The sequence below is a fragment of the Phaethon lepturus genome, unplaced genomic scaffold (assembly GCF_000687285.1).
Source record: "Phaethon lepturus isolate BGI_N335 unplaced genomic scaffold, ASM68728v1 scaffold37555, whole genome shotgun sequence".
Classification (NCBI taxonomy): Eukaryota; Metazoa; Chordata; class Aves; order Phaethontiformes; family Phaethontidae; genus Phaethon; species Phaethon lepturus.
This window is the reverse complement of record NW_010543606.1, coordinates 1-15,603: the sequence shown is the minus strand read 5'-3', so window position 1 is coordinate 15,603 and position 15,603 is coordinate 1. Positions and strand designations below refer to the sequence as shown.

At 41.8% G+C, this 15,603-nt stretch overlaps 1 protein-coding gene across 1 annotated transcript in view; it reads right to left on the bottom strand.

Annotated features, from left to right (window-relative positions):
* LOC104621801 (DBH-like monooxygenase protein 2) overlaps window positions 1-12,610 on the bottom strand; it is a gene marked incomplete at both ends in the record, with an annotated part of 16,063 nt that extends 3,453 nt beyond the window's left edge. Inside the window, 7 exons of the mRNA XM_010288383.1 lie at window positions 154-245; window positions 2,064-2,230; window positions 2,894-2,996; window positions 4,408-4,576; window positions 5,769-5,851; window positions 9,294-9,440; window positions 12,405-12,610. Of these exons, the coding sequence (XP_010286685.1) occupies window positions 154-245; window positions 2,064-2,230; window positions 2,894-2,996; window positions 4,408-4,576; window positions 5,769-5,851; window positions 9,294-9,440; window positions 12,405-12,610 (967 nt within the window). The remainder of the gene's footprint in view (window positions 1-153; window positions 246-2,063; window positions 2,231-2,893; window positions 2,997-4,407; window positions 4,577-5,768; window positions 5,852-9,293; window positions 9,441-12,404) is intronic.
* Between the last annotated feature and the right edge of the window lie 2,993 nt (window positions 12,611-15,603).

The following is a 15,603-nucleotide window of genomic DNA, read 5'->3' as shown; positions in this document are numbered from 1 at the left end:
CCCTAGGAGCTAGTTCTTTGTAGTACAGTTCAGACACTGAAGTTCCTTGCACTGACAGACGGATGGAGACTAACCTGGGAACACCATTCTCATCACTCTAGCTCAAAAGGCAGGGATTGATCCTGTGGCACAGACATCAGTTGCTTCTCTTACCTGTATTGAGCAGCTCTCACTCCTCTGCCAGATAAGTGGGTGTGAAGCAAGTAGGCAAAGACATGCAGATCTGGAACCAGCATCCCATTCATCTGCAGTTCAAGATGAAGTGGGTGAGAGCCTGGCAGTCAGACCTTAGCACTATGTTTCAGGCCTGCCTATCAAGTCAAAAGCTTGATGGAGCTCCTGTAATTGTCATCTTTTTGGTTTTTTTTTAGAGGGTGTTTAAGCCCATTTCCTTAGGTAGGTCAATGTCAACTGAAAGGTTGCTCTGGTGAGACTTTCTGAAAATTGCTTTTCTGGCTTTAGGTACTCTGGCTTAGCTGTCAGTTTGTGATACCTCATGCTGGGTACTGTAAGCATATCTTCCTATCAGCTATTTAAAATGCAAAGAGAAGATGCAGGAGAGGTAATAAGTTAAACATGCAGATACATGAACTCTAAGAAAGAGCAGATAATAGAAAGAGTAAAAGCAGAAATTGTAAGACACCCATCAATGGGCCATTAAAAGAACCATCAAAATGTAAACCTTAAAAGGTCCAAAGAACATCTTTGAAAATTGATGAAAAGAAGAAATACAAGATTACCACAGGTCTCATAAAAGGGAGCAAAGCTATGGGTTGTTCAAGGGGGATTGTGGGACTGTGTAAAATTTATGGGATATTCTAAGTGGATTGTGGGAATGTGCAAAATTTATTATTGGATGCTTAGGGATGAGGTCAAAGTTAGGGCAAGAGAGAAACAAACATGGGAAATTGGAGAGAAGAAGAGGAGAGTCCAGTTGTGCTTAAGTAGAATGATAGTATGTTTGTCTGGCCAAAACTGGTACCTGATTGCTGCAATGTAGACTATCTTATTAAACTCTGTTCCCAACTGTTTTCTGTATGAATGTGCTCTCTATACTGTGTGTGCCTGTGGTTTTGGGGTGGGATGATCCACAAGGGCAACTTCAAGCTAGAGAGACACAAGGTCCAGGCCAGAAACTTGGATAAATGGGCCCTGGATCTGGGCACAGGTGCTGAAAGGACTTATGATCTGGACCAGAAACTGGAGAGACCAACAAATGTGATTATGTATGGGAGCTGAGTGAGTCAGCATACGGTTGTGTTCCTCTAGTGAACTTTAAGCCTGATTGATTAATCAGAAAGGAGGAAGAAGACTGGGTCATATGTGTTGCCCATGCTCCTGTGGGCATTGTTTGTGTCTATGTGGTGCCTGTAAACATACTATACTCCTGTCTGTGTTGTTCTGTTTGTGGCCAGCTGAGTCTGCTCTCTGAGGTGTGTGTTTGGGTGGGGTGGGGGGTGTCTGTATCTGTGGAGTTTGCCCCCAGCCTCAGCACCGGCTGGGCCTGGAAAAGGGGAAAGTGGCAACTTCACATCTAGCAGTCCTGGAGAGGATAAAACCGCTGGATCCCACAGTCCACTGGAGCTGATTATTGTTAGCAGCCTCTTGGCTGTGTTTTGTGGGATGTTAGATCTCCACTCTAGAGGTACCTTCTTGACCTGAGAGATAGCACCACATCCTCCCAATCTAGTACCTGCCTTCCTGCACCAGTACCACACACCTATGGTAGGACAAAGGTCTCTTGCATGTGGTAGAGCAGACTCCTTCGGGTCTTGGGAAGTCACTACATCCTTTGGGTTTTGTTTCCCTTTCACTTAGAGGGGGTGAATGTGTGTTCGAGCCATGGTTCTGACATACTTACACAGCACTGCTAATGCTTTCAGGCCAAATCTTGGGTCTCTTCTGAGCAGTTTTATTGGAATAGATATCCATTTTGCAACGTGCAGAAATGGAGGCTAAGATGGCATCCTGTACCAAATGGCTTTTGGACATGTCTAGAGCAAGACGAAAACCCAAAGTGGGAAAGATGAAGAAGGATTTCATATGGCTTTCCCCATACTCACTTCATCAAACTGGCTGGAATTGCAAAGACCGTAGGATCTGTAGGATTCTGCTCCAGGAGGAATGAAATGCACAGGGAAAGTGAAGATGCCTGTTTGCAGAACTCCCACATCATATTTCCGTAGCTCTGGCGTATAATAGATTCGTACCCCTGAGCTGTCAATCAGGCCTGTAAAAGAAAAATGACCACTCTTCAGAAATGACTCCAGAAACATCAGAAGCAGGGCCTGAAGCAACAACACATGCAATCTCTTTCCTGATCACCAGCTGGGAGCAGGCAGAAATGAACAGGAAGTCCTGCTTACAGTCTCAGATTATTCCTGTAAAATCGCTCCACACTTTTGTTTCCCATTCTGTAAAATGATAGCAAATACCATGGTGGCATTCTTCATCACATCATAAGGACTGAGTGCTGGAGGTCATGGCAGAAGCCTGAGGTGGTATTATTAGGCTCTCAGGACTTAATTCTGACCCTTGATACAGCTGTATCTCCCACAGCCACTCTGTCCCTTCCCACTCCGCTCCTTTTTCCCATGGTGCCCACATTTCCCCGACATTTTCTCTAACATTCACACTAGTATCACAGCAGGAAGATGTGCTCAGCTTTTTCAATGGCAAGATGCATCTAATCTAAGCACGTATAACTATCTGTGTTTCTAAAGTTTAAGTTCTTCCTAAATGGGAGCCCAGTCCAGTTGACTGTTAGTGTCCTAAAGGTTGTACTGAGCAACATATGAAAGGATTTAATGCAGAAGCTTGTTTCTAATGGCATGTAGGTGAGGTCTGAGACATCTGTTGTGAAGATGTCAGACAACTGCCCAGCATTACACACCTGGTAACAAGTCAAAATTGCTGTAATGGATTTCTAGTCGGATGTACTCTGGGTCCCGAGGTGTGCCTATGGAAATGGCAGCTTCATCTGGAAATTGGTAAGACTAAAGAGGAAGAGGAGGAATAAAGTACATAGAATCATAGAATCTTTGAGTCGGACGAGACCTTTTAAAGTCATGTAGTTCAACCCCCCTGCAATGAGCAGGGACATCTTCAACTACATCAGGTTACACAGAGCCCTGTCCAACCTGACCTGGAATGTTTCCAAGGATGGGGCATCTACCACCACTCTGGGCAACCTGTGCCAGTGTTTCACCACCCTCATTGTGAAAAATTTCTTCCTTACATCTAGTCACAATCTACCCTCTTTTTGTTTAAAACCATTACCCTTTGTCCTATCGCAACAGGCCCTGCTAAAAAATCTGTCCCCATCTTTCTTATAAGCCCCCTTTAAGCGCTGGAAGGCAGCAATAAGGTCTCCCTCGAGCCTTTTCTTCTCCATGCTGAACCCCAACTCTCTCAGCCTGTCCTCACAGGAGAGGTGCCCCATCCCTCTGACCATTTTTGTGGCTCTCCTCTGGCCCCACTCCAACAGGTCTGTGTCTTTCCTGTGCTGAGGGCTCCAGAGCTGGATGCAGTACTCCAGGTGAGGAAAGTTCTATGGAGTAGTTAGTTGATAACACTTCTCTGTTTTTTCTTGATTGAAAACTTACAAAAAGAAAATTTTTATTTTCTCACATTTCTGAATGTTTATTTTGACATTGTTAGAAATCAAAATGTTGTGGGAAATTCTACCAGTTCCATTTTATTTTCATTTGGAATCGAAACAAGGAAGAATTTTCAAAATTTATTTTTAATCTACCCTTTCTGATGGTTACATTTTTATTTTTATACTACAATTAATAGGAAATTATTATAGTATGTGTACACTCTTGCAGCAAATTTCATATCAGTATCGGCACTGCATAATACAGAATCTGAATAAAATTAGTCTAAGGGTTTTGTCTAAAAGTTATCTCCTTTTTCTCTTTGTCCCCTTTTATATACATACTACAGAAGTACAAAATAATATTTTGCTTTGAAAGGCACAAGTTAGATGATGAAATTTTTGTAGCACTGACTTCTAACTAGGCCACTCAGTTAGAAGCACCAATTTCACTGAACTTTTAATTTTCCGCTGCTGAAAAAGAAGCAGAGCCAGTAGGAAAAAAAAACAGAAAGTAGGTACACTTCTTTCTGTCATGCAAGACTAGCACAAGGATAATTTTGTGAAATTAATGGCAACGTTATCAAAAGGTCAGAATGAAAGCCTTGGTGTATGACATATAAAACTTGTTTAATATAGATATGAATAACATACACACATACACAGAGAGATGACAGCTACGTAGAAATTGCCAGCATCACCTGATGCAGCAGAAGTAGAGTCAAGTGGGGACAGTATGAGGAAACTTCCTCAGTTTGTTTGGCCCTGCGGGACTATGGGGTCTTACTGACAAAGCTGACAAGACTTACCTCTCCTCCAACAGCCCAGCCCACAAGCACCTGTGAGCACAGGGCAAAATCTGGATTGGCTCCATAGCAATCGTCTATGCCACTGGGTAACACGCTGGCGTTGCCACAGGCATAAACAAGAATATGATGAACCAAGGTTATGTTGTGGGGTGTTATTACAGGTTCGAACAGTAACCAAAAGAAAAAGTCAAAAAACGTTGTTCAACCCTAAAATACTTCTTTCCCAGGCAACCAGAAAGAGCAGTTAACCATAGCTTAGGCAAACAGATATAATCTGATTTGCAAAATGGGTGGTAAACAGGATGATCACCTATCTATGCATTTCAGTATGCACCCAGCAGAGACCATTTTTTCAGGAAGGATTTGCATCTTCCTCTTAGGCACCTCCCCTTAATCAGTCACGGGGGTGTCTATTTGACCTGTTATGCCGGACAGTGTGGTTCCAGACTAGAAATGTAAATAGTTGACCTCATACACTATTTTTCTGGCTGCAAAGCAAGATAAGGGACCTTGATGTCAGGTTCACTATAATTCACTGCTCCCTCAGTTGTTCCAAAAGCGCTATAATTAACATAGTTTAAAAAACCCCCCACAAAAAATCTGGATCTCTTAATGAATCACTGAACATTTTACCAGCACTGATGAGATCAGGCCTCAAAATCCCAATGTTACCACAAGAAATGACTAAAACTCCTGAGTTTGTTCAGTAGGATTATCTGTCAAATTCTTCTTTTTCCCAGTCCATGCAAATTCTTCCTTATGAAATTTTGCCTTATGCCATTGCAGTGGGACATTTATTTTTAAACCTTTAAAACCACCGAAACTGAGAAGGGTTGCTTGACCTTGAAGCAAAGTTATCTTAATTTGAGAAGTAAGCTAGGCTTACTTTGCAAAGTTGATGTTTCTTTTCTTTGCTCTTCTTTTTTTGCACATTTAGTCTTGAAAACAGGACTGCAAAAATGTTAGTTTTGGTTTTTACACAAATATTATTATCAATTTCCAAGGACAAAAGCAAAAGTCCTTTCAAATGCAGAAAATTCTGGAGGCTCCCTTTGCTCTCAAAGGTACCAATAGGTAACATGGCCTGAGCTCACTACACTGAGACATCAGACTTGTAGCAAGGTTCCTTCAGATGTGATGTACATAAAGACAAAGGTTCTTCCACAGCTAGAAACAAGACAGAGCTTATCTCCACACAAGCCAGACAAATTAGCTGGCTCATCCCAATGGCAGTGAAGGACAGATGAAATGCTCCCAAATTTATACTACAATGCTGTAAAAGACAGACTTGTACTCATGATTGAAGGAGCAAGTCTGTCCTGTCCAGGTTTTTTCCCAGTAATACAGCCTATGAGTTCACCTTGTAGATATGGTGTTTCTGCTTGACCATGGGCAGTGGCATAAAAGTACAGGCATACTTGGTTTCTTCAGCTGGAACAGCAAACTGGAAAAGAAAGAGACCCACGAGTCACCTGAAGGTTCTGCTGGCAACTCAATAATGTGACAGGCTTCTCCCTTTGGAGAAGCCAAGGGAAGCAGTGCAAGGAGAATGAGACCCAGAACCGGAGGAGGCGGGAAGGATGATGCATTTAGCAAGTGACTGCTTCGTTTTTTTGACACCAATGAGTGAGATGAGAAGACGAGACTGCATTCTGGTGAAGGGCAAACACATCAGCACCGTCAGGTCTTGAATTCTTTTTCTTTCAGATTTTTTGTATTTTTCCAAAAGGGAATTTCATTACTAATTTGCCTGTTGTAACATGAACTGAGCATAGGAAACACCCAACCAGTTCAATCAACAATTTTAATTGCCGGTTTCCTGGAGTCACAAGCACAACACATGATAGCACTAATCCTATAAATCTTTACATAAAAATAGTTCCTCTCTTCACTATGCAATATTGCCCACTCTGATCAGCAGACACTGCTTTGTCTTGAGTGAGTGCTGACTGTGTGGGCTGATACTATTTAAAGAGGGAAGGTGTTAATGCAGTACTACGCTGAGCTGGTACTTTTGGACTCCATTTGACAAGGGTGGTGCATGTACCATGAGGTGATGCTAACGAGGGGCTCCAGCTCTCCTGGTAAATCCTTATATCTGACACTGAGATGCTGCATAAATTAATACTGGAGGCAGCGCACCCAGTAGTGTGTATTGCATTTTCTGAGCTCTTAGCCAGACTTGTCGCAGAGCATTTAAACGTATACCCATTATTTCTGTTCTCTGTGATATTGCGTAGTTCCCATGGAACTAAGATGGAAATCAGTATCTTCAGTATATTTTAGATATTGTTATACATGTCTATATGGATGGAACAATATCCCTGCATACATAAATGCCTGAGTTAATTATATTGCAATTCAACAGCAGCACAGCCTGTGTTTGGCACCTTAAACTCTAGTCAAGGGAACAGGATAGGCCTTACAGCATTTTCCTAACAAGTAAGCCCTCCGACCTCCACACAGTGAGCCTTCCCATCTCACTTTATTCCCACTCTTGCCAGCTCTATTTCCATGTTTCCAAGATCAGTCATATCCATTTTTCGACCTGTGCAAGCCAAATGTCCAGCATGGTCATGATCAACTTTGTAAAGAAAGGCAGAAGGGGAAATTTTTTAACGTGTCAGTTAACACTCTTATCCAATACTTACATTGTCCAGCCTCAGGTCATAGGTGAAGAATGTTTTGGGGCCAGTTGAGTCAGATGGGCCTCTGGACCTCATCAAGAAAAGAGATTTGGAAAATCTTTGGCCTTTAAAGAATTGGACTGTGTCATCAGTGCCAAATGAAGTAACAAGGCGTGCTGTATCCACCTGTAATGGGAGTGTTTCACTGGAAAATCTCCTTCATTCCTTCCCATCAACCACACACACAGGTATTCACCCCACATCATATGCCTTATGCCACCACACATGTATTAAATTGCAATCCACATACTAACCATGCACAATGAAAAGTCACCTAAAATAATATAACTGTGTGTTATTTGGTACACACCCAGCCACTCAGACAACGTGTCGGAACATGTAACAGAAAGTAAGCAGTGTAACACACAAGACATAATGTTTTTTTGCCACAGAGAGAGTGACGGCTAGAAAAGACACAAGGAAAGATGTACCATCATTTCACACACATTATTAAAGCATGCCTGTGTTTAAAGTGCTGGTATATGAAATGAAAACAAGCTGAAAAAAAGGCTGTGAGGGATTTCATAAAGATTTCAGAACCTGGATCATTTTGTGTTTAAATGTTTAGAGTGTCTAGATATTCTTCTAGCTGTGGGATCTGTACAAGGATGCTAAAAATCAGATTTTCAGATCTTTGCATATCCTAGAACAAGCAGATGCAGTTCATTTATCTGTATATACTGTTAATACAGTTTGGGAAATTTTTACAAAGAATTACTGTCGTGGTTTAGCCCCAGCTGGCAACTAAGCACCACACAGCCGCTCGCTCACTCCCCCTCCCACAGTAGGACAGGGAAGAGAATTGAAAAAAAACCTCATGGGTTGAGATAAACACGGTTTAATAGGACAGAAAGAAAGAAGGGAACAACAATGATAATACCAACAAAGGAATGTACAAGAACAAGTGATGCCCAATACAGCAATTGCTCACCACCCCGTGATCGACAGCCCGTCCCCGAGCAGCGATTTCCGCCCCCCGGCCAACTCCAGTTTATGTACTGGGCATGACGTCGTATGGGAGGGAATATCTCTTTGGCCAGCCTGGGGCAGCTGCCCCGGCTGTGCCCCCTCCCAGCTCCCCGTGCCCCCCCAGCCTGCTCACTGGCAGGCCAGCACAAGAAGCTGGACTGTCCTTGGCTGCTCAGCAGCAACCCAAAACATCAGCCCGTTATCAATATTTTCTCATCCCAAATCCAAAACACAGTCTCACACTAGCTTCTGTGAAGAAAACCAGCTCTATCCTGGCTGAAACCAGGACAATTACTAAGGGACTTACACAAAAAGCTAACAAAACTGTAGTCCCTTGATTCCCCATTAGCAGCTGCTGTTGAGCATGAATGCACTCGATCTGCCAGGATCTGCCCCATCATCTAAGGACAGCAGGATCCATGGAACTCTGGAGATTCTTCCCATTCAGAATGGGATTATCCTTCTTTCAATTAATAAAGGTCATTAAGAAGTTTTGTGTCTACAAAGACATCTAAGCAGTCATTTGCACATGTATTTGAACGCTGGAAAAATGGTGAATGTACGCCTAATTCTGGACAAACATTTTTGAGTGGGCTAAGCCTTGGATAATGCTGATTTACCCAGAGGTCCCTCAAATAGAGGTGAAACAGTCTAAACAGTGTCTATATATGCAGAGTTCTGAAATTGTGTGCTTGTGAACCTTGGCAAAGCATATTTTGGAAAAAACTCTGACTTAAAATACCAGTTCAGGTTGGCCAAGTTTTTAATGTCAGTCAATACCAGTATGAATGTCTTCCAAGAGAGAAGGACTGGGATTATCAAAGCATTCTAAATTTTCTAAACATAATTCCTACCAAAATACTGCCTTATATTAGGCAAACAAAAACTTTATCTCCCATATTAGACTGTTTTTTATTATGTGGCAAAGAAGAAAGAGATGGAGAAATGAACAAGATTCTGAAGAGCTGTGTTCAAACTTAAGAAAATGTTGAGATTTATATCTTCCCAATTCCTTGATGGAAAGCATTAAAAGAAAACATCAGTGACATCAAAATAGTGCCCTTGAAATGGGCATTATACATGTGGCTGTATGGTTCCATGTTTTCCTTTATAACCCTGTTATTGTAGTGTTGTGAGAAAAACCTGTCATCCTCAGATCTGATCTGGGAATACAGTGGGACATGAGAGCAGATTTGTTTGGGACATTGCTTGAGCAACCCCCTTTCTTACTGTGATATCCAGGTCATTTGGGTCACATGTCCGGAGGTGGCGTTTGAACATCATGGTGGTGGAGGTCTCATTCTCTGTTACTGACAGCAGTTGGTAGTCCTGGCTCTCATCTTCCTCCAGGGTTGCCTCATCGACCACATGACAGTCCTATAAAAGGAACAGTGATCGAAGCAATAGAGAGAAGAGAAGAGTTTCCTACCCTCCAAGAAGTCACGTTTCCAAGTACCACTGGTGAGACCTAAGTAATTATCAAAGCATTTAATTCTTAAAAAAAGCTCCACTACTTTCACTGGTGATTTCCACAAACCAGTCAAAGAGAACTCACATCCAGTCCCTGCTATATCCAGCTGCTCAAGGAAAGGACTGCTAGCCCCTGGGTCTCATCACCCAGAGGATGGCCTGGATAGGATGGATCCTAGAGGATATTCCCTGCTCCGTGAGTGACCTGCTGCATGCTGGGGCATTTTAGCACATCTGGCTCAACCACACAGGGTGGGAAGTAAAATAAGACCTGTTGAAAAACAGAGGTAGTTCGAAAGTAAAATAGTTTGGGCATACCAAACCTTCTACTTTAACTCTTAGGTTTTTCATATGACCTGGAACCCAGGCCTGGTTTTGGATGCAAAGCTCTCCTAGAAACTACAAGCTAACCAATAGCTTTAGCAGCATAGGCATAGTGAAAAAGACAAATAATTCATGACTGAGGTCATCACATGTAATTGTTACTTGGCAAAAAGGCACAGAAACATGAGGCAGAGTTTGAAAAACTCCTAAATGCCTAATTCCTGTAGAAGTCTCACTGGGAACAGAATGGGCCACAATAACTGCTGCTATGAAAATACATGGTGGAAAGATGGGACTGTACACACAGCTGCAGAAAGAAGAGAAGGATAAAAAGGAGTAATGTCCAAGCTGACTGATGGAGATTGCATAATTTTTTTGTGGCAAAGGAGTTCAAATGACCAGAAATGAGAAGGCAGTGGCTGTAGACGGGACGAAAATGTCTCCAAGAGAAACCTGAAACATAATAAAGCAAATGTGTCCCTAATGTACAGCTGTTAAGTGCTACATTGAAAAGTTTTGCTGCAGTACTCAACTTTGGAGAGATAAAAAAGAAGAGAAAAATTTTACCAGAAAACAGTCTGGTCAAGGAAGCATATTTTTCTGTGAAATCCTTCCTGGTATTTTTTCCTCCCATCTCTCTTCCTTTAAGTCATTATTTCAAAACCAGTTTACAGCTTTTGCTAAATTTCCCCTTATCTCCTCTAATAGTCTTTCTTCTTGAATTTATCCATGGATTTGGACTTTCAGAATACTCTAAACAATTTTTCTCTAACTCAAATGCTCAATTTAGAGAGAGACATATCATAGTTTGAAAATACAGCTTTTGTTTTCCTACTGTTTTGAAATACCTGTTGCACTCTTTCATTAAAAGATCAAAATTCAAAGATAAGTAGTCTGCAAATGAGCTATTTTAAAATAAATAAAATATTTAAAATTATATATATTTTATGAAAGAGGAAGGCAGTAAACAGCTGAAAAAAAACCCACCTTTGTGAAAACAAGCCTTTTTAGCTAGTTTTTCACCCATTGGACATTACTCAGATAATGACTTTGTTACGGTTGTAGTAAAATGAAAAATTAAAACAAAAACCAAAGATGTGAGAGAGAAAGGGTTAGAAGGAAGAACACAAGTAGAAAAGCCCACTTAAACTCCATTTACAGTAACTAGCATATTTTTCCTTCAAACTGTTTGTTTCACCAGTTCAGTGGATGTGATATACACCCTACTGAGCAAATGTGGATTTTTGTGGTTGAGAAAGTTGAAAAAAAACCTTTTGTGGGACCAAAATTATTTTATAACATAAGCAGTTTCAGCTACAAATCCAGAAAAACATTAAAAAACTTAAATTTATCTTCTGAAAATAATGGAATGTTTAATATTTTTGAAACTAAACACTTCAGTTTTTCCTTTCAGGGTGTTCTTTTAGGAGAAATCAACTGTTTTGGTTTTACCCCAAATTACTTTTTAAAAAATCATTATTAAAAATAAAAACAGATGTTTCTTCTAAATTGGTAGTAATTTTTTTCCCTGTAGTTATTCATAGACAAAAATTGCCTGTTTGTGTCACAATCAAATTTCAAAACTGGGTATTACAAGAGCAGTTTTGCAACCAACTGAAGACCATAAGTAAGGCTAGCTACCTCACCCCCTCCAAAGCTCACCCATTTTAGATAAGCACCAAGACAATATTTCATGCAAAACACGTTTTACTGTTGTGTGAAAAGGGAACGGAATACAGCTGGACAAAACAAAACCACTGTGACTGGCAAACACATCATCAGTGTAAACTCTTCTTCCTTTTGTATCTGGATAACATTAAACTGCCTTTTTCTCTTACATGATTAAAAAAACCCAAAACAAAAAAACACTCTGTTTTTTTATTTAGCACCCTCAGTGCAATTTGTTCCTCTAAACTCCAGCTGTTCTAAAATAAGGCATCTATCCTTAGTGGTTGCCTTTACAGTCAATGGGAAAAACAGCAAGTGCCAAGGATGTTCTATCCTATTCCTAAGGGAGACATTTAAGACCATCAGGAAGAAGCAACTTTTGGAGGTGAACACGTCTGTGCTTATTACAGAGGCAACCAAGTAAATTAACCTTTGAAGAGCTTCAGTGAGAGAAAACATGGGCGTTTCACATCTGACTCCTGGCTGAACTGACCTCTGGTTTGGATGAATCAGAAGTTACACTCCCAGAAGCCTCTTCTAGCTTTATGGTAGGTGATGGCTTCAGTCATGTCCAATTGGTTCTGGCTGTGGTTTTGGCTTGCAGAGGGATTGGTTTATCTGCCTAAACAACATCATCTAGTGCCATCTGGGACACCATAAGGTATCTCAGGTAGCTGCATGGAGCTAGAAGGCATGACGCAGGACCTGCAGAAGACCTGGGCTCTTCTGGACTGTCAGTCAGAGACCATGCCCAACTAAGCATCTCAAATGGCCTTGGACATCTATCTTTAGCCAGTTAAGCCCATGTACTTTCAAGCCAATACACCTGGAGCATGACCATTGGCAAAGGGAGATGCAGAGGAAGCCTTTTCAACTTACAGAGAAGTAGATGCTGCCATTCGGGAAGACACCTCCTATCACAATATCAGATCCAGGCAACTCTCCATGAGGGCTGAATCCAAATGCCACCCAGCCAGTTGTATGGACCTGCAGCTCAAATGTTATCATCTCCTGTTCGTCATGGTCCCAGCGGAGGTAGACCATGTTTGAAGGCTCCAGAAAGATGGAGAAACGCAGCAGTGGAGCTGCAGGATGACCAGAACAAAAGCATGGGAGGAACAAGAGGAAGGGCATACCCTTGATTCTTGTGAAGAGAACTGCCATCATCAACAAGACCACTGCCATTTCTGAGTCTTGCTGATACCTTGGGCAGCTATTCTGCTACGAGGGGCCCAGTTTATATGGAAGTGCATGAGGCTGGGCCTGTTGCCAGGAAGGAGGAGTGGAAACTGACTGATCTATATCGAATTTAACATGTAGGAAAGATCAACACTTTACATAACATGTCCTGGCACCCTGCCTCAGTGAAACCGTACTAGGCCATCCCATATACATTTGAAAACATTTTTAAGAGTTGTTTTGTACTACACAGCCAAAAAAAGCAACAAAATGTTTACCTCCTACCCAGTACTCCTCAGGGTGGGTTGAATGCTGGATCTCCTCACCAAGCAAAAAGGACTCTGACTAACTTACCTTTCTGTTGCAAATGCTGAAATGAACCCTGATTATGCCACCCTATTGTCTTGTGTGGTGATTATTGGCAAGTTTGCTGGGAATGGGCTAGTGAGTCTTAGTGCTGTGGCTTATCACAGGAAGCTACTGTGGCACATAAAAAGGACTCCTGTACTGTAGTGGAATAGTAGAATAAGAAAAATGCCTTTACTCCATGCACTATACCTTGGTGAGAGTGAGTGGAAGGAGACAAGGGCATCATCTGTTGCCCTGCCTAAGACCTTTCAGCTTAATGATACGAAAACCAAAGAGTCTCAACAGGTTTCCAACCAGTTCTGCCAGGAAGTGCCTTGTTCATCTCATCTCGTTATCTTCCCAGTTGCATAATCCACTACAAAACAGCGCAGGTCTGTGGATTTTGAAGGATGTAGCAGTTTATTCCTATTTACTTGCTAGGAAAGCCTAGAAAACCCCATTTGTATTAATATGGTGAGACACGTGCTCGCAGAACAGATGATTAACAGAGAAGGAGAGATATCTAATCTGACAGGGCTTAAACAGATCAAATTGCATATAGATTGCTTGAATCCCAGGTTGCTTTGTTGTCAGTCCTGCTGTAGGCAGCAAGCATATTTGTAGTTTCTTTTGTGAAGTCTGTAATACAATACCAACATTTTAAATTTTCTCTGCTCCAGAGAGGCCCAAGACACTGTTCTGGGGACACTAGGCAGGGATGAGGGATATGGTCATGGAAAGTGAGTATTTCAAGGCTAGGACAGCACAGTGATATCAAAACTGAGGGACTTCAGCACCTCTGTGGGGAGAACCAAAGACAGAGTTAATGATGAAGCAGGGAGGGAAAAAGGGAAGGGAATCTGCACAGCTGCATTAGGGTGCTTTGCAGAGCTGCTGGTGTGAGAAATTTTTACCATTGCCAGCTCTCCATGCTTTTAAGCAGCAAATCCCTTTCTCACATGGAGAGGAGCGTGAGATTAGGGGATGCAACTGAGACATGACTATCCTGGGATTACAAAGATTAGAATTGTATGGTTTCTTTGATGGAGCAGGATGTGGTGTTTGCATGCCACTGCTGAGGGGTGTGGGTGAGATATCCAGGAACAGGGAGATACCACAGTTTGGCAGTGAGCAACATGCCAAAGAAGATTATAAAATTATAGACGATCTGAGTAGAATAAAGAAGATAAAAACACCTTCCTTTAAAAAACTAAGTGCTCATACAGGAGCCAAGTGTGAAAAAAAGGAGAGTCAGAACCATGGGGTGCAATGACACCTCTGCGGATCTGCCTCAGACAGCAGAGACACATTGCAAGAAAAGGAAAGCAGTGATGTTTCACTGAGTTTTCTCTTTGGGGATTACGATGATGTACAACAAACTCAGGAGATGAAGAAGAATGAATATGCTATTCCTGGTACTCTTTTGAAATGACCCTGAAGGCTCCACTGCTGAAACCCTTTGCTGGCAACACGCACATCCCTGTCACACAGCCAACTCTAACACCCATGTCTCCCCAGCTCGACAACTCCCTGTTGCAGTGCAGGGTAGGAAGCACAGGATTCCTGTTACAGCCAGTTGAAGCAACATCAGTATTTCACTTCACAATATCTGACTTCCTGTTGAAGTTATTTAACACCTTTGCTTTTCTTTTAGGCCAAATTTTTAAACAAAATGCTCCATTTTGGAAAAAAAAAAGTCACAGAGTCTTGTTTTGGAAACATGGAAAGAAACGCAACCTTCATTTAAGAGAACACAAGCTGTCAAAATTAGAAATCCAGTCAAAGGTATTTTATTTAGGTTGCCTTCATGATCAGTGCCAGAGGGATCCTAGACTAACTTAGACCAAACAACTATGTTTTAAATTACATAAGTGACATGGACTGAATCCAAAATGCAGCATTTCTATACCTCTTAAATGTCTTCTCATTTTTTTAGCATAAAACTAATCACTCATTTTGATACATCTAGTTCTAATGCCCCCAAACTTAGTGTGAAAAAAATCAAAATCTTGCTGAAGAATAGCTATGAGACTTTTAGGGCAGGATTTAATTTGAGAGTAACAGGTCCTGCACTTTGGTCACAACAGCCCCATGCAACACTACAGGCTTGGGGAAGAGTGGCTGCGGAGCTGCCCGGTGGAAAGGGACCTGGGGGTGCTGGTTGACAGCCGGCTGAACATGAGCTGGAAATGTGCCCAGGTGGCCAAGAAGGCCAACAGCGTCCTGGCCTGTATCAGAAATAGTGTGGCCAGCAGGAGTAGGGAAGTGATTGTGCCCCTGTACTCGGCACTGGTGAGGCCGCACCTTGAATCCTGTGTTCAGTTTTGGGCCCCTCACTACAAGAAGGACATGGAGTTGCTGGAGCGTGTTGGACTCGATGATCTCAAAAGTGTTTTCCAACCTAAATGATTCTATGATTTCAGATTGCTATGCTTTGCAATGCGTTGCACAGTACTGTATCATATTGAAATGGGTGACACTCCTTTACAAGATATTGTGTGATACTACTGTTGTAAAATATCGTTATATATAAAAAACATTATATAATATA